The sequence below is a fragment of the Liolophura sinensis genome, chromosome 6 (genome assembly GCF_032854445.1).
Source record: "Liolophura sinensis isolate JHLJ2023 chromosome 6, CUHK_Ljap_v2, whole genome shotgun sequence".
NCBI classification, from domain to species: domain Eukaryota; kingdom Metazoa; phylum Mollusca; class Polyplacophora; order Chitonida; family Chitonidae; genus Liolophura; species Liolophura sinensis.
In genome coordinates, this window is record NC_088300.1 from 64,986,888 (window position 1) to 65,011,871 (window position 24,984).

At 36.9% G+C, this 24,984-nt stretch overlaps 2 protein-coding genes across 2 annotated transcripts; one reads left to right on the forward strand and one right to left on the reverse strand.

Annotated features, from left to right (window-relative positions):
* Window positions 1-1,379: 1,379 nt before the first annotated feature.
* On the reverse strand, window positions 1,380-16,773 carry LOC135467436 (calmodulin-lysine N-methyltransferase-like). Its single transcript, XM_064745208.1, has 11 exons — window positions 16,667-16,773; window positions 15,901-16,082; window positions 14,804-14,865; window positions 13,112-13,172; window positions 12,075-12,129; window positions 10,936-10,999; window positions 7,495-7,555; window positions 6,784-6,858; window positions 6,397-6,460; window positions 5,642-5,770; window positions 1,380-4,269 (listed from the first exon to the last, which is right to left on the reverse strand). Exons 1-11 carry the CDS (start codon window positions 16,721-16,723, stop codon window positions 4,189-4,191), a joined length of 891 nt encoding a protein of 296 aa, XP_064601278.1. The 5' UTR covers window positions 16,724-16,773; the 3' UTR covers window positions 1,380-4,188.
* A 221-nt stretch (window positions 16,774-16,994) lies between these two features.
* Window positions 16,995-24,984, forward strand: LOC135468222 (3-hydroxybutyryl-CoA dehydrogenase-like). The gene is given in 9 exon segments (XM_064746346.1): window positions 16,995-17,152; window positions 17,985-18,121; window positions 18,794-18,899; window positions 19,984-20,078; window positions 20,366-20,462; window positions 21,305-21,403; window positions 22,041-22,081; window positions 22,083-22,152; window positions 22,521-24,984. Coding segments are annotated over 9 exon segments (885 nt in total). The 5' UTR covers window positions 16,995-17,100; the 3' UTR covers window positions 22,709-24,984.

Here is a 24,984-nt window from a genome sequence, read left to right on the forward strand (position 1 = left end):
CTATATGCGTCAGGATCTCATGCTATATTTACACCTACAAGCCATATAATAAAATAGATATCAGCAAAAGTTCAGAAGCGACATGGTGCAAGGTCCACGATCGTCAGAAGTAGAACATACTGTGGGTTTCCATAAGTTCCCGCAGACTGTAGGCACATTTTATTTTACAAAACATTTATGAAGGGACGTCTCCCAAAGATTTATTTATTTGATTGACGTCTTCAGCCGTGCGCAAAAGTATTTTACTTATACGATGTTGGGAGGATACTTACAGAGCCCAGGGGGAACCCACGACCATCCACACGTTGCTGGAAGACCTTTCCACTTACGGCCGGAGAGGAAGCCAGCATGAACTGAAGTTGAACTCACACCGACTGCATTAGTGAGAGGCTACTGGGTCATTGGGCTGTGCGTCCTAAACCCGTCAACCAAGGAAACCCCCGCTTCCTAAGAAACGTCTCGCATATGGCTCGACTGCATTTTTAGCTGCACGCCGGCTTACGCAAAACAATGTCCACGTTCCCTCGGTTTCTTCAGAATAGTGCCTTAATTTACTCGCAGCAAATTGTAATGAGTAGATGTTACTTTTTCTTTGTAATTGACGTTATTTGGGTATATATCTATTGCGCCACAGGTCTCTGGAAACACTGACCACATCCGTGAATATTACGCATGAATTTATATAGTTATAACTGATTTATACAGTACCAATGTCTGGGGAACAATGGAATCATGGGGAATATTGAAAATTCCGACTAATTAATAGATTAATCCCATGTTTCGGCCGACCGAAATAAGTGGACGAAGATAAGTGGCTTTTTACAGAAGTATAATTGAACAGACTGCCACGCCACGCCAATCCACGCCACGCACGTGGGATAATTGTAAACTCATTACATTATATACTGTTTTTCCCGTTTTTTTTTGTTCTTTTTTTTGAAATCGTACTATAATGCAGATTTTTAATTACAGGTGCCACGATCAACTGGTAAAATTGAATAACACAGTAACCCAACACTTCACTTTTTTTTTCAATACATCTCACATTTTATTCACCCAAGCTCCAGGGATATCTATCTGATCAAAGCATATAATTGCTGCTAATAAATAAATTAGCAACCTTTGCTATGAAAGAAGAAATAATATCTCATAAATAAGTTCTTTATACAAAATAATATTCAAATATTTTGAAAGTAAAAAAAAATACATAAAGTTTATTAAAAAAATAACTAATCTTGTAACTCCCACTACCGCCCTTGTGAATGACTACAGCTGCAGCTTCAAGGTAGACCGAAAATATCACTGAGTATCTAACATCACACAAATCTACGAACAATGAAATATTTTTGAAGAATTATCAACACAAAAAGTCAAAAGTAACTGGACTGAAACCGTTTTTTATGAACAGTCCAGAAAGAAATTGGAACCAATTCTGAAATCGATTAAACATAGAGATCAAAAGAATTAAATCAAAACAATTAAATCCAATGAACAACCACAGCACATGAGTCATCAAATCATACAAATCTTTTGAAACAATTTTAAGGCGTCGGAAATACACAGCAACCATTTACGAAAGTAGCACACAGTTTAAGAATTCTCTCAAGATCAATGCTTACTGAAATGAACTTTTGGCTTGTCCGACAGACCTAACATCTATTTTGATTTTATCCATTTGACTGTTATACAGTACTGGTAGAGGTCACAAATTTACCGATTTCAATATAGTACGTAAAATGAATAAATAAGCAAATATATAATCCAAAACTGAGTCAGAATAAATAACATCATAACTATAATACCCAGATGTGAGATTCTTCCAGCAGAGTGTATGGAATATGTACATGTATAGTCATGGGAGCATGGTCAACCAATGTCCGAGCTCTGTACTATCTGAACTTTGATGTGAGGAGAGTGTCACTAGCAATATTATGATAACATCATGAATCTGAGACATACAGGGCCAAACAGTTTACTTTGATTCTTTTCAAAACACAACCTGATGACACATAAATCAATGACAGGATATCACAATGACAGGGAATGCTGGGTAGAGTGCCATTAAAAACTTTTTCATCTTGACTTGTTTTGTGGAAGATAACATCTGGATGGAAGTGACACTGAACGAATGTGTAATGAAAGGATAGCAAAATGAATTTGTCAGAGCTAATGTATACCGCCAGAGTTTCCAAATGACTAAGCTGAACGAATGTATACAGCCAGAGTAGCCAAATGACTAAGCCTGAACTAATGTATACAGCCAGAGTAGCCAAATGACTAAGCCTGAACTATTGTGTACAGCCAGAGTACCCAAATGACTAAGCCTGAACTATTTTGTACAGCCAGAGTAGCCAAATGACTAAGCCTGAACTAATATATACAGCCAAAGTAGCCAAATGACTAATCCTGAACTAATGCGTACAACCTAGGATTAACCTCAGATACAACCACAGTAGAAAATTAGCTAAGCCTGAACAGGCTATACCACCAGTGTTGTTAAATGACTAAGCCTGAGCCCATGTAACACCATACAAATAAATTACCTCAGTACATCTAAGCTCTGATTTATACCATGTTTATAGATATATGTTTACTATTTACATCAAGACTCATATTTAAATATACAGTGTGTTAAAGGTCCTACAATGTCAATGGTATAGGTGGGGCATTCAAGATCATTTATGTACATGAAACAAATAATTTTTTAAATATACTACTAATGTGATCCATTTCACCATTTCATTATCTTAATGGTACCAGAAAATATAAAATGACCATCAATGTGTTGGGTATGGAAGGAACATGGAAAATGAGCTGTCACTCTTTGGTTTGACAACAAAGGAATATAGCACCTAAGGCAGATTATTGATCTGTGGACCACAAAATATGTTAGATTTTTACATATTGTAACATCATTCACATCCTAATACAGAATCATTGGGCTTTTATTTATTTATCTGTTGGTGTTTAATGTTACTCTTTTAAATTTTTCAATTACATGATGACAGTGGTGAGTCTGGGTAGAAAATCCAGATATGGCAGAAAAAAACCAGTAGCCCATTTGTCACGGGCATGACTTATTTATTTGATAGGTATTTTATTGCCGCACTAAAGAATATTTCATTTATACAATGGTGCCCAGCATTACAATGGAAGGAAACTGGGCAGAGCCCGAGGGAAACCCACAATAATCTACAGGTTGCTGCCAGGCCTTCCCCTGTATGATTTTTTCAATTATTTTATGGCAATCAGTTTTGTGAGTTGACGGCAATCCACGGATCTTTGGCAAATTACAGATGAACTTTTTCCACGTACAGTGTACATTCCATATTGGAGGAAAATGAGCGGTCGTGTTAGCCTGCTTAAATAAGCTTTGTTCGATAACTTACCGTCGGCAAGGTTCTACAAACAATGGGATCAAGGCAATCTACAAGTTGCTTGTCCATACCAGGTTTGAACCCACACTTTGTTGGCCCTTGCTACTGAAAATGCTTGCATGTTAACTCTAGGGCCACAGCTTGTTCTCCAAAACTAAGTTAATTAAAAGATTAAATATTCTTTATAGAACAAATGGCAGAGCTATATAGGCATATATATGTAATGTTACATCAGACATCAACATGGATGGAATATACTGATATGGCCATCTACATGGTCTTGTAAAATATCATCAACAAGAGTTCTAGGAAATGGAACAAAAATCTTGTCAGAAAATACATACTCTATAAGAAGACAAAATTATTTTTCAGCTTTTCTAAATACATGTGGATCTACATATGAATGTTGCATCTGTTTTGCAAAAACCACACCTTACCTACATATACCAACAACTACCACTGCAACATTGCACCTACAGTAATTATCTCGCCATGGTAGTTGTTGTGAGCATGTAGATGTAGCATTATGGGTACTTTGCATTATGGGTATTTTGCATGTCAAGAAAAGGTACCCTATTTCTTCTAATTTTTGGGACACCTGGTCTGCTCATTTTAGCCAATATATATGTAACTATAGCAGGAATAATGAGTTTCTTTTTCCTCACATGGTTAGATCATCTGATGAACAACATACACATATCTTCACTTTTCCAAAAGGCTGGTAAAGAAATGTAATCATCTACTTTCAACTCTACTAATATCTGTCCCAAATTTTAGAAGAAAATTCTCAAAAAACAACTGGTGGTGGTTGTTAAGGCATCGGTTTGGTCAGCACAAGCATGACTGGGTAATGTAGGTTCTCAACATACACATCATTGCCCTGTGACAAAAACTGAAATCAAGAAACAGACCAAGTATAATGATAGTACTATAATTATAGTGGCAAGAACTCAGCAGATATGTAAATCAAAATTTATCTGTACAGGTACTTTAAATTCTTAACAAACTCAACCAGTGAAGTAAACCTTAAGATGCATTTCAAAAACATAATCTATAATATTTAAAAACAGAAATATATTGTTCGGGTAGGGGTACATGCATGTATGAACTTCACATCAATTATTTGAATAATTTATCTATGTCAGAAAATGTGCACCATGTCTGTGGTTGAATTTATTGAGGATTATATTGATCACCTTTTAAAGTTTATTTTTTACATATGAAGACAACTGTTAACCAAAACGAAACTTTGACAGCGTGCAGAGTGAAAGTTTCAGTAAAAACAGTTTTTTGGTTAACGTTGATCTTCACAATGTAAATTAATGACACAGTGCCTCGCTTGAACGAAGAAATGACGTTTTTGATCCAGAGTGCATTTTTGGTGGGTTTTACTAATAAATCTCTTTTATGGCCATGTAACTCTCATGGGTGATTTCCACCAAGTTTCATACTTTTGATTTTGAAATTTACAGAATTGTGCTGGGATTTTGAAACCTGCACTTTCCTGCACCTCATCATACCAGGTCCTTTAAATTCTTCAGTTGTAATAAATTCAGAGAAAAATTGTACCATAAAATTTAAATAATTTTAAGCATTATTTGGTGAGATGCCGTCTTCTCATTCCTATAAACCCTCAGCATCCCTTGAATTTTGCACTGACTCTGATATTTGTTATTTAACTAAAACTGTATTTGGGGAGATGAATAACAAAAAATGTATTTGGGGAGATGAATGCAGTTTGGGCCGAGGTGGCATGCTACTGTCTGACATAATTTGTGATGCCAACGTTGAATATTACACAGCTTGTAAATCAACTGATTTTACATCTTTGGTGGTCCGTAATTGATACACACCTGCCCTACAACACTTTGTGAAATGGCCTTCCGCTACATGTAACTAAATTGCTGTAAATGATCTCAAAGTGAGTAGTCCTGTGTTATCATATGTCACTTCATGGAGTGAATGGGTAAAGGTTACGTCACAGCTTAGACCACACAATCTGATAGCAACATGTTTGATTGGATAAAATTCTCAAGATGGCTGCCTCGACTCACACCAGCCATTTGTGCAGTACTCTCATTTTGTTCTTCATGTTATTTGGTGAAATCTCATTAAAATAATAAAGTATGAAACTTTTTAGACAGCTTGAGTATGCTTGAGTATGCTGTCTTGTCCATTAACAGTGCAATGTTTTTGATCTCATACATATATTTAAACACAAGGTTACCTCTCTTCCTTTCCTTGACTAATAATTAACACCTTACCTTTTGATGAAGATTCCAAACTATATCATCATAATTTTTCTTTACTTCAAGTTCGAAAGTTTTCAGGGCAAGTTTTGTAAACTCATGGAATGTATTTCCCCTGGTGGGTGCGAACATTAGGGCTTGGCCCTGGAAAAAAAAAAGACAGTATCTGTATTACATGTGTATGTACCAGGGACAAGGACACCATTTCTAAAGTGATTCGGCCAGGGTCCGGGGACATGTCTAACAAAATGGCTGCTCTTGAAAACGGCAAGTGCAGTGGGGCGAGCTGAAGCCCCAGCCCTTCTAGCTCTGCAGCCACTGCACACTATCTGTTGTTACGGCTTCAAAATTCTTTTTTGATCTCAAATTTAAAACATTCCACGTGCGCATTCATACTGGCTCTGTTGAGCATCAAAACTAATAGAAATAGTGTTCTTGCAAATGAACATTAAATTTATGGGTATTTGTTTTTATTAATGTTTAATACTGTACCCAAGAATATTATAATATTATTATTATTAAAATTACATAAAGGTGATCAGTTATATTGGAGGAGAAGATCAAAAGCAGTCCAGACAAAACCAGAACAATTCATCACATTCAAGCAATCCTCTGTTGTAATTTACTCCTGTCCTGCTCAAGTCCTGCTCAAATCCTCCTAAAGTCCTGCTCAAATCCCACAAAAACACATACATTTATATACCCACAGATAAAAGAATCCTAATGCAATGTCTATTAGCATGATCTTTCACATAACACACAGTACTTACCCCTGGCTTCAGCATCAAGGACAGCATATTTACTAGGTGCTCTCTGCCTTCATCAAAGAACAAACTGGATCAAAGAAAACACAGATACATGTAAATACACATATTGTTGTTTAACACCATACTGCAGAATGTCTTTACTTGTATGATGTAAAATACACACAGACACACTGCAAGTGTTCAGTTTTGTGTGTGTCTTCCATAAAAATCAATTGAAAAGCGTTAGAAGATTTAATTTTGTGATGGTGATTTTAGTGAAATTCTCCATGCATGGGGTACAAATGTTTACAAAAATGATCTTAAAGTAGTGAAGATTTTATAAAAGATTCTTGAGACATTTGATCTAAACACTGTGATCTTGTCAAATAATTATGACAACAACAGCCCTACCAATCAGCACACAGAATAGAGTCAAACTTAGACTCTAATTCTGGCATGTTCAAATCTGGGCCCCAGCGTAGTAATCTGAAAATGAACAGGAAAGAGTAACTGTTTTCAAAACTGACAATCATACACCAACTAGTCTTACGTGCTTGTCATTCTCAGCTTTTTCCACTGATATGTTAGTTAGCCTATAAAAATTTTACTTTGTGTTTTATGGGCAAGCCAACACTAAAAAATCTAAAGCAATGGAATAAAAATAAAAGTGAAAATCAAACTTTTTATTTTTTATTATTTTCCATTTTTTAAAAGTTTTTCCGTCATGTAAATACATGTCCTCAAAGGGAAAGATAACTGGGACAGTCCACATTTCCCATAAATCACAAGAGATTTAAGTTAAATTTTTTTTTTTAACTCTCCTCTGACATTTAGATGATTCATACTGCCTGTAAAACAAAAATTTAAATTGGAGTGGTCTCATACTTAAGGATGGAGGAAAACAAACAAAGGAATGCTTTACGTAGACTTAAATATGCCACCTCAATGGTCAATGGCTATAAACAGGTCAATAAATGTCTTGGTAGAAAGGGCAATTGTTTTTCTTATACAGATATTTACTAGAAATGTACCCACAGTCCCGTTTTCCATAGTAAAAGAAAAACTTTAAAACCATCCTGTGATAGTCACAGTTTGTAAAGTTACACAGTGTATACCACTTACCTAGCTGAGCACTTAGTGGAGCCAACAGACTGCTGGTTTCTAGCAACTGTGTAAGTCAGGTCTGAAAATAAAATAAAAAATTGTTAAGATATCACTTATAATGATATCAGTCATTTGTGTAGGGTTACTCCACACTCTAATATGTGTATGATACAAGTCAGGTGAATTATTTTCACCACATTATAAAATAAAGGCATAAGATCTGATTTATAAGTCACTCAGACAAATCTTTACCCTCTGTCTTTTAATATGGACCATTCACTTAATGAATGTGAAATGTTACAGCTACTGTAACATAAAATTCGTGCACTTCGCTCGTACATGTCAGTGGCAAGCAGACGAACGAGGTGAAAAATAACATGGGAAGGTATAGGGAAATGAGCAACATTGGACGATACTCAGAGAAGTATGGCTAATAATAGTATGTAAGTCAACAGAACAATGTGCAGAGTGTATAAAAACTGTGAATGTCAACACAACCTGATTTTGGGCTTATGAGTTTTATATTAACTCCCATGTTATTTAAACTATGTTTTCAAAGCTGTGTGTGAGCGAGTATGCGTGTTGGTGCGAGTAAAACAGCAAATACCCACATGTTCGCACTCTCGAACAGGGAGAAGTGTGCCTCCTTCTCTTTATACACATATGGTTCCCCATCTAGTTCCTCACACTCCACTCTGATTGGTGCACACACTCGCCATTTAACAGCTATAGATAATCTGACATTTCTATTTACAGATGAATGCATCACAAATGCATTCTGGCGAAAATGACAGTACTTGCTGACAAAGACACTGACACTTATGCAGACTACAAATTATTTCTCATAGTTCCTTGGCATTGCCTAGTGTATTTTCAGTAACATCACCCCAGTGACCTATCAGAGACCTAAATAGAGATAGTTATTTGTTTGGTGTTTTAATATTTCACTTATATGATGGTGGCCAGCATTATGGTGGGAGGAAACTGGGCAGAGCCTGGGGGAAACCCACGACCATCCGCAAGTTCCTAGCAGACCTCCCCACATAAGGTTGGAGAGGAAGTCAGCATGAGCTGGACTTGAACTCACAGCAGGAATACAGCTATGTGAACTGCCAAATAATGTTGTGACAAGCTTCTCTCCATTTATGTACTTCTGATCACAGTGTATGTCTATATATGGCCTATAAAACATGCCACAAGTACTTTGTAGAAAGAGAAAACATACCTCATGATTCAGCCAGGGTTCAGGTATGCAAAGGTAGCGGTTGAGACACCAAGTGGCTATAAGAGTTATTACTTACTAGTCATTTCTTTTTTTTTTTTTTAGCCGTGGACTGACTACTGGGCATTTATTCATATTTGTCACCACGCTTTTACACTGTCCCATGCAATGCCATGTGGTCTAGAGATGCAAAGGGCATGGCTTTATACATTTTCACTTTGCATGCTTACATGTATACATTTCACAACACACTATAAATGCTTTTTTATTCGCTTGGTACTAGCATTCGTGGATTTCGTCGCAAACACATTTCCGCAAAAATAAAGGCCATTGAATATAAAACCCATGTAAGTAATTTATTAATGTAGCATGTGTTACAGTTATAATTCAAGCACTACAGTTCTAATACTTTTTCAAATACTTAATTAGAAATACCTAATTAGAATGTTCACTCAAAGTTTCACTCACACTAGTGATGCATGAGAATTAAACAGTGGGATTTATTTATATCACATTTAATCCTTCATCGTCTATCGGGGTGAGTGACACGAATATTTGCTCACACAGCAGGTAAGGGCTTCGTCTTATGAAGATTAACAGTTTTCAAAAGATTAAAAGCTTAGGAGGATTAACTGCCTTTGTCTGATCAAGTTACTGTATTGTATAGAATTTTTGTCATATCGTACAAACAAGTTTAAATGTTATTTGAATGCTTGAGTTGTTTTATTACTTGACGTTTCTGTATTTAAGTTTGATTTTTGTTTATCAATTGTCCAAAAATTCTGTTAAAAATTCTGCGAAAGTTGTTTCCTTCAAATGTGTCTTCTTACCAAATTCGCGAAAGTTGATGCCCGCGAATAAAAAGGCATTTACAGTAACCCTGATTACATGTATGGTAAACTGGTCTGATAGTATAGTTATAACTATATACAGAATAACTCACAATACGATGATATAACACAATGACCCCACCCCCTGCCCAACAACGCATGACTCTCGTAAGGTCAGGATAGATGAGAAGGCTATCAAAAAAAAAAAACTTTGTTATAATATGAGGTTTCAAAAATTTTACCCATTAAGTTTCTGCATGATATTTTCTATATTCTCTATGTAGCTATTAAGCCCGTAAAATATACTGAAGTTTCGCCATGGTATCTCATAAAAATGTAATACTTAGCATAAAAAATGTGAAAGTTCAACATTTTATTATTACTATTTCCTTCATCAAAACAGCTGAATATCACATGGTCAGATTTAAGAGTTATCCCTGTGTACAGAACTGAAGTCCTCCAATTAGAAAACGACATTAAAGAGTATTGAAGCTTTACACACGAGAAAAAATGATGTTTCATTGTATCAATTTCTCTGCCGCACATAGAACATGAGGGAATGTCACAGAACATGAGGGACTGTCATAGAACATGTTAGTTTTACTAGTTTACTAGTTGCCGATTCTCTGTTTAATGTTCAATAAAAATATTTTGTACAGACTTTGGGGTCATTTATTGCTAACCTTCCAACCGCTGGAATTTCAACCTTATCCTTAGGTCTAATGGTACTTAACTGTACCTGTTTATTCGCAGGGAAAGAACTTAATGCTTTGTCCAACTTATTCCATAAATATAATTGTCATAATCAACACCGATTTTATATATAATATGTATGTCTCTTAACCATACAATTTTGCTTTCATTGTTCAGAACATCTCTGCTAAACACAATACCTGGTGATTACCAAGTATCAAAATATAACGACTTCCTGGAATAGAGGACATTTTTATTATCCCAAAGGATATGGTTAGCTGGTTCAATGTCTTTATTACTAATTTCCTCTTAAGCGTCTAGCATTAGTTCGTAGAATTCTGGTAACTTTATATTTAATTTGGATGAACTATAGCTACAATAAAGAAGGAATCACAATCCTGTCCTGCTCAATTACATTGTTCATCATCAATTCCCAGTGACCAGGTTAGTTCCCAAACAAAAATCCTTATCTTAGTGAGCTTTAAAGTCTTAATCATAATACTACAATCTATTGGACTGACACCCAGAGCTGACAACTTATTTATCATAGCTATTCTTTTAATTTTATCCTTCTTGTTACACCCAATAAACTTAAACAGTTTTTGATTGATTTGAGTGCAGTAACCTATTACTTACTTGTTAGTTATTTGGCCCGTGACTTCACTCAGTTACCTTCACTTGCTCTATAGACAAATATAGACTGAATGTACTCACTGTTCACTGACTCTTCGTTGCCATCTGTCAGGACCACTTCTGCAGCTTCTGTACAAACTGCTGTCTGCAAATTGGAAACACTGACTGACTGACTGGGGTTTTAAAAATTTTTCACTCATATGATGGTGGTCAGGTTTATGGGATAAAGTAGGCCTAGGTGACAACCTCCTGATGTAAAGCTGCAGCCAGAACTGTAAGAGCTGCAACCTCATTGGGTAAGGACCTCACAGTTGTAGCCAACCAGGGCATTTACCCCCTGAGCCAGCCGGGCCCCAGGAAATTTAAACAATGCCCTACACAAATGACTCATTCATTGTTTTGACTTGAGTTTTAAGCCATACTCAAGCAGCAAGCATTATGGTAGGAGATAACCTATGACAATCTGCAGGTTGCTGCCAGACTTTCCCAAGTATGAGTGGAGATTACGCCAGCGTGAGCTGGATTTGACCCTTTATAACTGAAATACCACAAACTAAATGCACGCATGATAAGTACTGTTGAAAACTATGGTTAGTATTATGAACATTTTTATACTATGAACATCTTACATTTTAAGAAGCTCTAAAGGAGATCCACAGAGAAACACGTCAAACTTCCTCAAAAGCGCTATGTGATTCTCCATTATGCAGTTTGTATTTTATTGCCTCACAAGCAATACCTTGTTGTCATTTTAAAAACCCACATCCAAAATGCATCCAATGAGATGAAAGAATGAATGAGTGGATGACTGATTATGGCTTTGTCACCTCAGCAGTATATCCCCGACAGTGACACTGCCTGAACCAGAAACCAGCATGTATGGACATATGGACATGCATGCATGCATGCCAAAATTTTAAGTACATGCACTTTGTTGTGTGTCTGTGTGTAGATTGAATAGTGGACTACGCACACACAGTTATGACAAGGTGGTTATAGCATCCTACTACGTGTAATGGTCATGAAGGGATGCTAGTGTTGAGTTACTGATATGCTAGTAGTGAGCTAGTGGTGTGCTACAGGTGAGCCAGTGGCATGCCATAAACTAGCACTCAAAATACTAACTGTCATATAACATCCGCAAATATTAAAAATTTCACTCATTCATAAGGCACATTTAACTTAATTTCTAGAAAGGGTAACCATGACTGATAACTTACAAACACGCCAGCTAAACAGGTCATCCCTCCTCCAACTTCACAAACCACTTTGGACCTGCAAAGCAGAGTTGTTGTGAAATGAAGACCTATTTTATTCTTGCATTCTGTAGGTGTACTCAAGAGCATTTCTCTCATGAACGTATGATGATATTCACATTTATCATAGGAGGAAAGGCTTGGCTAACCCTGTACCTCACCAAGTCCTCGCCTAAAGCTGCAGCCAGTCTAGCAAGACTAGGTTTTGGACCTGCATCTTCTTCGGTCAATAGCTAAGACTTCAGGCAGAATCCTTAAACCACTTAGTCACCAAAGATCCCTGCATTCACCAACCAAAAACACGGACCAAAGACAGCAAGACAAATAATGGCATTTCATTTCTTGTTCCACATCTTCACCCTCGAGACATAACGTTTGAAACATTAGTGAGTTTTATGACAAAGAAGAAAACAATAGTAATCATCACATCATAAATAAATAATCAAGGTTGGAGACAATAATCGTCTTGTGACATACATGGTAAGAGAATACAGGTTCTTGACACATTACATCACTGAGGTAGTCTGACACCAGCGACATGCAATGCACAGTAACCTGATCTGACAACTCCTAAAGCCAAGAAGAACTAGACAGACATGTTCGCTTGTATGGACAAACTTTCCGTTGACGATTCAGAGAAAAATATGCTGGCAATATTCACAGAGTAAATTAAACAGGTTACATATTAAGCAACTTTTTTTATCTGTCACAGAAGTGTATATGGATGTTGTGATCTGGTAAAATGTGAACAGGCGAATAATAATTTTGTGCTATTTAATTGGTCAATTTTGGTTATACTGATTCAATTATTGTATTTGTCCTAAAATGTAGCTTATTTCTAGTGATACATTTTCCTTAATTCTGATTTGTTCATCCAGGGCCACTTAAGAGTTTCATGTGAAGTAAGATTTATTTTGTTATCAGAAAAAGTTATGTTTAAGGGATTTATGCTCTTCTGAAAGTCCATTTTTACACACCAAATTTTAGGTGAAATACGGTACCTGAAGTCTTCCCTGTGTTTCAGACAGTAATAAGCCATGACTTCTTCTGAGGGCCATACACCTTCCAAATAATAACAGAAATAGGAATATATTTCTTGAGAACATAATAAAAGTTATAGAACAGGTAGTTATCCTAAGTCACCAGACTTGGGAGCCCCATGCACACAATGGCTAACAGGAGCTGAAGGAGACGACTTCCACAGATGACGCCATTTGATGCCAAGTAAAGAGAATATTGTGGATGGCAACAGCAGGCCACTTTATATTGGCTTCTGTTCTTCCATCATTTTTCCTTTTTGGCCAATTATCATCAAACTTTTGGCTCTACTTCAATACAATCATTATCAACTGTAGTTCCAATTTCCACCACATTTTAGGGCAATAATCCAGCAGCTATCGGAAGCGTGAAAACAGAGAGGACAGTTATCACAGTTCACAGGACGCAGTACCGAGTGTGTCCACTGTTAGCATCATGAAGAGCATCAACTGTGATTACCAACCACTCTGTTTTCATGCTGCCATAGCTCCTGGATTATTGCCCTAAAATGTGAAAATCTGGGGGACAATGACGCCACAATTAATACTGAGACAAAACAATATAAAAATGCTTTGTGCGTTTATATTTTTGTCGAGTATAGATATACTGCATTCAGCTTTCACCGGACAACTTTTGGATTTACTTCAATACAACTGTATTTATGTAGCTGAAAGGAACAGCAAATTTTGTACACACTTCACCTTATTTATGTCGTACAATTGGTCTGCTCAGCACAGAATTCATCAAATAATCTTCTACCCTTCAATCTAACTATATATACGTATAGCTTATGACAACAGCAATTTTCACACAATCTTCAGCTATTTTGTATCAAAAAACCTATCAGTATGGGTTTTGTCAACATTATTGGTGAAAGCTACTCGATACAAGACTTCGTATGATGATAAAATTAAGAGCATGTTGTTAAAAATTTATTTATTTATTTGATTGGTGTTTCAAGCCATACTCAAAAAATATTTCACATGTACGACGGTGGCCAGCATTATGGTGGGTGTAGTTGAAATTTTTGAATCCACTGCATATAAAAAAAACCAACAGCCTGGCATAAAAAAGCAGCTGATGACTCGATGAATGATATAGGATTCAGACCATACATGTAACTGTAGTATCTCAGGGATGTCATGTTGAAAACATAGCCATGCTCCTTCTCTTCAGATAATTGTGGGATTTTCTCGGTTTCCTCCCAGCAGAATGCTGGCTACCGTTGTATACAAATAAGTGAAATATTCTTGAGTACAGCATAAAACACCAATCAAATAAATAAAATGGATAAATGAAAACATCCATGGTGATGACTCTCAGACATGTCAGATTACAATACCTGGAGTATCCCATACAATACTTAATATATAGCACACTGTTTAAATTATACATTTGGGCCTGATACAGGTCATTTTTGAACCTGTCAAAAGGGTTTGGGGGTCAGAAGTTCGGGAATCCAAAATAAAAAATTTTCACTGCGTTATTTGCATATGTAAAGGGTACCCAAACTATTCAGCTAAATCAACACCTGTTTATATATACACTTCCAATATTACAAAGATAACATTTAGGTACACACATGAACTTCCCTACATTCCACACCCAAAATACTTCAGGGAGAAAACTTTCCTGCTGAGCCAGGTGTAACTTACACACATTGCCTGTGTTGTTGAAGCCCAGCAATGTATCCAGTGTGACATTGCCCTGTAGTTGTCTGTAAAGAGAAGAACATAAGAAGTATGTGTTACTCGTGCAGGAATTCTTCATTTTCATATGCAGCTTTACCCATGTTATGATGCATTTGACAAAATCATGCGCTTACTTCTTGATCTCAACATACATGTAGACCTACCTCACAATGATTTTATATATATATATAAATTTTCTTTCTGTCTCTTTTTCTTCTGTATTACCCGTCATTTAGGTGAGAAATAATATATTTCATCCTGACTCCAGGAGTATAAATAAAATGAAATAACCATTCTTTAATGTCACTTTCTGTAACCAACAGTAATTAATCCTCAAAAATCATGCAAGTATGTGATAACTTACCTTACAAAAACTTACCTTAAGGGTCTAACATTATACAATGTTAGACAATGTATAATTGATGTGTAAGATAAAGTTTCACAACAAGACCCAGTTGTTCAAAAGTGTAGTAGCAGTTAAGTTTTGTATTAGGATAAGACTGGTTCTAAGATTTAAGCATGGCTTAACTTTTAATAACACTTCTGAACAACTGTCCCCAGGACCATAGGATCTAACATTTAGTACCAAAAAATAGGACAAAGAGGAATAACATGTGTAAATTATTAAAATTTAAGGAATTAGGATCTAGCTCAGCTCACAGATGGACATGAGAGTTCAACATAAAACTTAATACTGTGAGGTTAGGATTGTATTGTCACACCAGGATTGGAAATCAGGTATCAACAGCTGAAGTCCAGTGCACTACTGACTGAGTTGAGGGGAAATTCCCACTAGCTACTGCTGGTAGAAGTACTGGAAAGCTGCTCCCGCTGCATGATAATTTGGCCTCTTGCATGTCCATACAATATTGCTGTTACACTCGATTTCTTGTTTTCCTGTCACCACGCACACACCATTTTAATCTGTCACAAATCTTGACATTATAAAAAAAAAAAGAAAATTCTTCTGCTGCCTGCATCAGTTTTCCAAAATACTGGGATGAGAAACAAGAAATTGAATGCCAATAGCCTCATGCTCACATTTACAAATACGGGTATACCTGATAACACAGGAGATGTCCGCAAAATCCTTAGATGAATACTCAAGCCAGACAGAGTTGGAGTCTTTGCTAATCCCATCTTCATGAACTCTGACCTCCAGTAAGCCAAAGTTGTTGAAGCGGCGGACAGACACGGAGTTGTTTTCTGGGTCACTCAGATAATCTGGCTGACGAGTGATAACCTGGCAGAAGACAGTTAAAGTTAGTGTGGGTTTTAACAGGTAGCTCCTTAGTGAAAACTATGTATGCATCGTTGATTTATTCGCTTCTTTGATGTCTGTGGTGGTGAGGAAAGCATATACATGCCTGGGATGATTTATTGCAGTTAACAACATTATATATAAACCTGTAATTACTGTATACAACATGACTTGTTATCCGTTTCATGCAATGTATGCGTAAGGAGTTATATAGAGGATTCATAACTGAGCCATAAAGCTTAATCTCCAGTATTACATGTTTGCTGGTCAACTTAATTTTCAGGAGGGTACAGTACGTATGTTTGCTGGTCCAGCTTAATAAATATTTTTCAGCTGAAGCATTGCTCGATGTTGCTTGCTGGAGAAGAAACATATAGTCGTAACTACGATCATTCAATGCATCGACTGAAAATATAATGTGCCTTTCAATGCAGTAGAAATAGAATAAGTGAGTGTAAGACTTAGAAGATTGTAGACGCTTAACCTCTAAATAACATTGAAAGAATAAGATCTGAAACTCCAAATAGAATGAGTTTATGTGCTCTGTACTTTGGGGTTAATTCAACCTGCGCAAGAAGCTTCCATCGTTGCCTAGATATGGATATTTTGCCATTCTCTGCCATTAAATGAGCGACCTAAAAACAAGCGGCTGTCAACGACCACTTTCGCTTTCCCGCTGGTATGCAAAGTTAATCGCATATTTGTAACCGCAGTTTCGAAAGCAATTTTTGTTAGAGTTTTTTTTTCCATAAATGCTGAAGTAAATGTCAATCACTTTGTTTTAAACGACAGGAACTGTGTAACAAAACACCCGTTTATATTAGGGTACTTTTGTTGACAACAATATGGAATAGAAGTGCTAGATACGAAACTGCGGCCGTGGTTAAGGTTTTTATGTGGGCAGATCGGTTTGACAGCTAGCACATTGTTCATTGTGATTTTTACTTACTTTGACATATGTTCACGTTTTCGAATAAGGCCTTCAGTTACTTTTAGCGCCATGGTTAAAATCGCTGTTTTAGGATGTGGGCTAATGGGTGTCAAAATAGCAGGTAAGTTGTCAGAACTATGCATTTCATTTACGCTGTCTACTGCCATACTGGCTGCATGTCTGTTGTTGGATTGTGATAGCCTGGCTATACTGTGCATGAAAGGCAAAATTTCTGACGATAAATTTAATTATTTTGAGGTATTGTGAGATAAGTTAAGAAAATAGACTGTAAACAGGTAATGAGTCGAAACAGAGTGTAAATAGGTAAGTATTAATAGGTCAGTGTATAGGCTACATGTAACTGCATGTGCCCCTTTACATTGCGTGATTCTTTCACATGGAAACGTGTACCAGTGGTAATGATAATCATAATATTAATAGATCAAACCAGACGGTAGTTGTAATCAGGTACTAATAAGTACTCATTTAAATTGTTTAAGCCCATATTTTTCTATCTCTGGATCATTAACATAATATGTGTACCATGTGATCAGTCAGTCATATCAAGGTTTCCATCATGGATATAAATAGACATTGAGTAAATGCTTTGAAGCCAGTCAAGGTTGAGTAGTTGAGACGAAGTTTTCTATATTTCTCTTTTTTTCGGTGTTCTTAATTGGGGCCTTGTTGGCAAAACAGCAGATAGCTAGTGCCCTCTTATGTGGCTATATGTATATGTTCATTGGAGGCAACTTGCCTACCACCTGTCTAACATATTCATGGAAGAGTTATATTAAAAACATAACTTGGCAAAGTTCATGTTTTCACTTGATATTTTTATATCACTGGCTGCTTCACTTTTGACTTGTTTACACCTTAATTGCTATGTGCAAAATGTACAAAGAAAAAATACACCAGTAATGTGAATTATTATAGTTTGTTTATTATTGTAGGGGAGCTGGCATATCATGGACACCGGGTCAAGGTGTATGACTCCAACATGAACTCTCTGAACACAGTGTTCGAGAGGATGGAGGAAGACAAGCGCTACCTGCGAACTGAGGGACTTCTGACTCATAAAAACTTCATTGTAAGGCATTTCTATACATGCAGCATAAGTCTGAATGTATTCCATCAGGAGCAAATTGATCAGGATTTGCTTTACATATAGCCTTATTCTTCAACCTTTTCAACCGCCTCTGCAACCAATATTTGGAAACATTCCGAGAGATCTATGGGGGGTTAGAGAAATAATTGCACAGTTTTATGAAGCTTGCGTATTTAATGACACGAACAAATCATTTCTAGCAGCATTGTCAAAATCAAATCTAGCTGTCGCTGCTTCGGCTGAGGCTTTATGTCAAGAGGTTTTGTTATATAGCCCAGCTCATGCTGGCTTCTTCTTCGGCCATACGTGGGAAGGTTTGCCAGCAACCGATGTGGGATTCCCCGGGCTCTGCCTGATTTCATCCCACCATAATGCTAATTCCTGTTGTATAAGTGAAATATTCTTGAGTACGGCGCCAATCAAATAAATAAATAAATAAATGTAAGGTATTTAGCAATTAACGTGGGCGTGCATGGCATAGTGTTCAACACCAGTCAGTCAGTTGTAGAATGTTGTGATACAGAGAGAAGACTTATCTAGATATTTCGGCTCTTTAATTGTTCATTGGCTAAAACAGAATTATTACTCAGATAAATTATATTGTGATTTTTGGTATTAATTGTAATTAATTCTTTTTTTTTATTGTTACTTTAGGGTCAAATTTTATGCATGAGCCGTCTGGAAGAAACTGTCAGTGACGCTGATTTCATTTTTGAGGCAGTGGTTGATGACCTGGATGTCAAACAGGATTTATTTGAAAGTAAGTTAATAAGTATTGACCTACACCTTCAATGTACAAGTGTGGTGCAATAAATACTTAAAAGACAGCTTAACCTGAAAATGTGTTCTAGGGCTGGCTTGTATTTACTGAAAAGTTGAAGCCGCTGGCCACCCTTAACTGTTATGCTTACTCCATGTTATAGCTAACACCTAATCTCTTGGCTAAATGCATCTTTAGTGTTCAAGTTTTGCTTTTACCTGACTGTAATGACTTAAAAAACCCTATATATGTCCCATGAGTATGGCTTTAAATAACAATGAAATAAAATAAATAATTCTTCATAAGACTGAGTAGAGGCTTGTGTAAGTCTTTCAGCTCTTCACATTTCTATTGTGCATTGGTGTAAGAGCCCTGGGATAGTGACATCTCTCTTACATTTTTTTTTTCATTTTAGTTTTTCAGCATGGTTTCACCTGTGTAAGAATAGCCACGCCTCTCTTACAACTCTTCTCATTTCTGTTTCTCAGATTGTCACACTAGTGTAGGAAGGATGCTGTAATAGCCACACCTCTCTTACAACTTGTGTCATTTCTGTTTCTCAGATTGTCACACTAGTGTAAGAAGGATACTGTGATAGCCACACCCCTCTTACAACTCTTCTCATTTCTGTTTCTCAGATTGTCACACTAGTGTAAGAAAGATGCTCTGATAGCCACACCTCTCTTACAACTCTTCTCATTTCTGTTTCTCAGATTGTCACACTAGTGTAGGAAGGATGCTGTGATAGCCACACCTCTCTTACAACTCTTCTCATTTCTGTTTCTCAGATTGTCACATTTGTGTAAGAAGAATACTGTGATAGCCATACCTCTCTTACAGCTGTTCTCATTTCTGTTTTTTAGGAGTGTCACACTTGTGGAAGAAGGATACTGTGATAGCTATATCTCTCTTATAACTCTTCTCATTTCTGTTTCTCGGGAGTTTCTCACTGGTATAAGAAGGATACTCTGATAGCCACACCTTTTACAGCTCTTTTCTGTTTCTCAACAGGTTCTCACCTGCATAAGAAGGACGCTTTGTAAGTTACACCTCTCTTACAATTGTTCTAATTTTTGTTTCTCAGGAGTGTCTCACTTGTGTAAGAAGGATGCTGTGATTGCCACCAACACCCTGAGGCTGGATGGAGCTGCAGTTGTGGCGAGGACCTCATTTCAGGAGGTAGCTAAGTCAATCTGCACATTGTGGTGTGAAGTACGGTACAGCACACATTACATGTATATTGTTTTGATGTCTCTGCACATGTAATTGTGTGACTGTTCTGTGAAGCTGGGCCTTGTTTATAATATATTCTATGATGTATACATGATGTGTATTAGAAACATACATTTTACTTGGTTAAAAAAAGAATTCACTTTTTTTCCTGATCTGTGTTTTATGGCCTTTGCCTGTAAGTGCATGTCAGTAAAAAGCATTCTTGACATGTAAGGGTTTTTTTTATGTACCAGAGGACGACAGGTCTACGCTTCTTGTTTCCTGTCTATTACATCCCAGAGGTGGAGATCACACCTAACACCTTTACCTCCCCTGCCACTATTGAGAAAGGTAAGTGTTCATCTTGCATTTAACTGCACAATCCTCAGCAGCCCTGCTTGGGCTGTTTGCTACCGCTTCCATTGAATGGGTTGGGCAGGCTTTTACAAGGGGAGGCAACTCTCCCAATGAAGGAAGGATTTTTGGGGGGGAGGGGGGTGGCAGGGTTGATGACATAGTTGCCATACCCTCTGCAAGATTTCAAGGATATGTGTAAAGTTTTGTAATAAGCTTAGGTCATAGTACATATAGTAGGTATTTAAAATCAGCTGTAGCTTCTGCATTGTGGTTGGGTAGGTTGTTGGGTGGCAATTCGTGTCTAATTTGATTGACATGTGGACTGGAAGCCTCCTAATCATTAAGGAACATTCTGCCCTCCCAGAGCTGCTTTTGTTATGTTGTTGTTAATCACATGTGGCAGGTTTTGTCTTCAGTTTAGTAATGACATCACATCTATGCTGATAGTGTTTTATCTGTTGTGATGAGACTACTTCAATGGCCTAATGGTTAGAGCATCGGCCTCCAAGTTGGGAGACCGTGAATCAAACCCTGGTCAAGTCATACCATATACTTTGAAAATGGTACTTGTTGCTGCCTCGCTTGGCACTTTGCACTAAGGTGTTATGCGGTGTGAGCATAATGTGACTGGATGGGGTGTCATGCCTGGTGTCTTCAGCGTGATACTTTAGTTGTGGCAGCACTTTGAGGGCATAGACTCGCCACAAGGAGACAAGGTTCATGTATATGTACACACCTAATGACTCTTGGTGATCATAAGACTTTTTAAAAATATTTTGAGTACAATGTAAAACCGCAAGCATACATTCTTTCACTGGCATGATCTATGTTTCTAGTACGTCTATTATTGGAGAAGATGGGAAAAACTCTGTTCTTTCGATCTGGTGGAGAACCTTTGATTTTATCTGAGGATCAAAGAGAAGAAAGAAAGAGAGGTAAGTTTTGCGAAGAGAAAAAGCCCCTTGTTCATGGCTACACTGGTTTAGGGAATTCTGAATTTCCAGTTTTCGTTGTTATTTGTTCTGGCATTTCACATCTGTGGAGCAAACTTTTAGTTAGAAACAGGGGTGAATGGGTATTCAGGTGTAGGCTATTTTTAGTTAGGCCTGGTGTTAACTTTAGCGAGCCTCCTTGGCCAAGGTGGTTAGCGTGCCTAGGGGCCTTTCACCAATGTGGTCACTGTGAGTTCAAGTCCAACTCATGCTGGCTTCATGTCTGGCCGTACATTGGAAGGTCTACAACCTGTGGATGGTCGTAGATTTCCTCAAGACCCTGCATGATTTCTTCCCACCATAATGCTGTCTAGCACTGAATAAATAAATCGTGTTAATTTCAGTCTGGATTTGACTGAGACTGATATGAAGCTTGACTTAGGTGTTAATACAGTTGCCATCAACTGACCAAGTGTATATGGCAGTTTGTGGAATGTGGACACAGCCTCCCTTAAACAGCTAAGGAACTACATGTTTGTGATTTAATACAGCTCCTCCACTTTCATTTGGACATTCCGTTGTTAAAATTGGTGTCCTGTCCTTCATCCCATTGTCATTTGTGCACGTTCATATATTGCAGCTCGACTGGAACAAATTAGAAACTCCAGTGGCATGACCTATTTTTTTTGAGAGCACTCTGCCTGCTTTGTCTCATCGTGGGAACAATGCTCCACCCCCAGATGATGAAGAAGGTAAAGCAGGTTTTCTTTTTTTTTTTTCTAACTTGAAGTCCCCTAAAATTGCTTAAAACTTACTATGTCATGTAGACAATTGCCAGTATAAATATTCTTTCATTAGTGTATACTAGTAATGTCTCAACTCTTGTCACTAAGTCAAATATAAAGGCTAAAGCAATAATAACATAATCATATATCATCAGTTCTCTTTGTTTAATCCATAGTCTTTGTGAATATTTTTTTCTTACAGCTTTTTACTGTACTCTTATATACAGGGAAGTACATGTAGATGTAGATGTATCGTGTATTTTCAAGGTTTCAGTAGAAAAGCACTGTTGGGTGACCTGCTGTTGACTTATTCAGTCATGTTTATTTCACCACAGTCGTGTACCGCAGTGAACACGATCATGACTGTGCCATCTGCATGGATCGAAATCGAGACTGCGTCCTCTGCCCTTGTCATCACATGATCACCTGCCACGAGTGCTCAAAAATGTTGCTGAACAGACGAGATGGCTGCCCTATTTGTAGGAAGGACATATCAGAGGTCATACCTGTGTACCTCTCTTGATGGCTGTCCAGTGGCCATATCACCTGGCCAGTATGTGTAGTAGTTGTCTGTGATATTTTAGAATTGTGCAGTATTTACTCCCTTCTAAAACAGCTAAAACACCTGACGTAATGGTTCCAGAATTTAAAGTATGGTAGAACACCCTTAGTTTCATGCAATTTTCCACACACTACTCACTACTTGAATGGGAGGGTGGTGAAAAGTTGGTGAAAACTCACATAAAATTTAAAGAGTGAAATAAAAAATAAAAACAACTAAGTAATAATGAAAAAAATAGGATGTCAGAAATTTGAGGGAACGACTGACGAACGAACCGACAAACTGACTGACTGACATATAGTGACCTTAAATATAGAGCTGCTTTTTGCTGTTAAAAATATGTTAAAGTATCTTGAGGTAAAGATTTCATTTTTTTTTCTTGTGATGAATTATTGGGATGAAGTTTTAGTGGCCTTTTCCTTGATGTATTGTTACTTTCATATATTTATTTGACATTGAATACCACTTTTGTTACAGATCTAAACATATGTATATCCATCCCACAAATTTTTTTTTAGATTTAAACAACATCATATTTATCATCCAAATATCAAGTTATTCTTGTACCTTTTTGTTTAGCAATGTGTGAATAATTTCATAAGTATTAATAAGTTATAAGTATTACTTACATCTAAGCGTCTGATAGCATTATGCCTTGTGTTGGTAAAATGTTGGTAGTATCAAGGATTGTGCCCAGTGAAGAATTGTCCCCAGTATTTAGAATAATTGTATTTTGTCTGTGGGATTTGAAGTGACATCACATGATGTGCCAGTGAGACAAAAAGCCGACAAATGTTAAATGGATAGAAAAGATCTCCACTGTAGAGCAGAGTTAATGAGCTGTATATATCAGTATATTTGTTAGTGTGTAATGCCTGTCGGTTTTGTTTAATATAGTTATCAGTTAAAAATGTCAGTGCTTTTGTTATATACATGTATTATAATTGTTGCAATCTCTGGGATGCTGTTGTTATACAAATTCTTTATTTATTTATTTACTTACATTTACTAATTCAGTATTTTACTGAAAATGTTTCACTTGTATGATGGGAACGACCCCAAGCTGTCCATTTCATGGCTGAAGGAAGCAGGGCAGAGCCCAGAAGAAACCACTGCACCTTGTGACATACACAGTTCCACTTTCACAAGTCCTTTTTTTTTTTTTTTTGCAAGAGACATGATTTATGAGAAAAGTTAAGAAAAACTGATTGACATATTTGTATGAAAGTGGGCCCAGAGTGACAAACCTCTTGAAAGTGTATAATTCTGATGAGGTAGTTGCATTGTTTCAATTTATTTGACCATATATTTGGTTAATTAGTTGATCTACTGCAGCTGATTGGCCCTTGACTGTTTTAAGTCGTCTTCTCAAATACAGTTTCCACAAATTCCACTGAGTTTGAAAGTCAGAAAGTTTGTAAGGTTTCAGAGAAAGGACCTGGCATTCACGGTTTCCTTCAGCAATAAACCTGTCCATCATTACACAAGTGAAATATTCTGCAGTACAGCCTTAAACCCCAAATCAAGTAAAACAGAAATGTTGATTCCATATTACAGGATGTGCCTGGTGTTAACAACAAAGTGATAACATTGTACTATGATGTATTTTATCCTTGTTTTTTTGTGACATTTTTGTGAATAGATTAGACTGTTTTGTTATTGTATACATGTATTACACTATGAGTGATAGGAGCCTCTCTTCTTTTCAGTACCATGTAGATTCAGTGAGGAGAAAACAGAAATCATATTTGAAAAAAATCATTGCTTGAATAATTGTACTTGTACCTTTCGTTGCAATATTTTTGTAGTAATATTAGAACACGTCGATATTTGTATCATGGCAACACAAAATCCTAATGTTTACAGGAGCAACTTGCTATGGTCATGGGTTGCCTTGGTCTCTGCCCAATTGACTCCCACCATGAGGCTGGCCACTGTCGTATAAGTGAAATAAGAGTACTGCCTAAGACACCAATCCAATAAATCAATAAATAAAATGTATAAATAGATAAGAGGCATCCTTTCTCACACATGCAGTCTTGGATGTGGAGATGTAAGGCTGTCTTGCAAGACATTTACCGTACCTTCACTGCCATGAGAATGCAGCTGTTTGTAAAAAAATTTTAAATTCTAAGGAGAAGTTTGTACTATAATTGACCACACAATTGATGCAACTTTGGTGATGTGACACAAACTTTCAATGACTTGCAGTTTCTTAATGGAGGATCTAATGTCAT

Bases quoted from the DNA above. Each gene is read 5' to 3' on its own strand.
- LOC135467436 (XM_064745208.1), bottom strand. From the start codon at position 16,723: ATGGCAGAGAATGGCAAAATATCCATATCTAGGCAACGATGGAAGCTT. The intron at 7,556-10,935 runs GTGAGTACATTC...TTTTATTTTCAG, and splicing joins CAACGAAGAGTCAGTGAACA to ACCTGACTTACACAGTTGCT. The intron at 5,771-6,396 runs GTAAGTACTGTG...TTTTTTTTCCAG, and splicing joins CCTTGATGCTGAAGCCAGGG to GGCCAAGCCCTAATGTTCGC.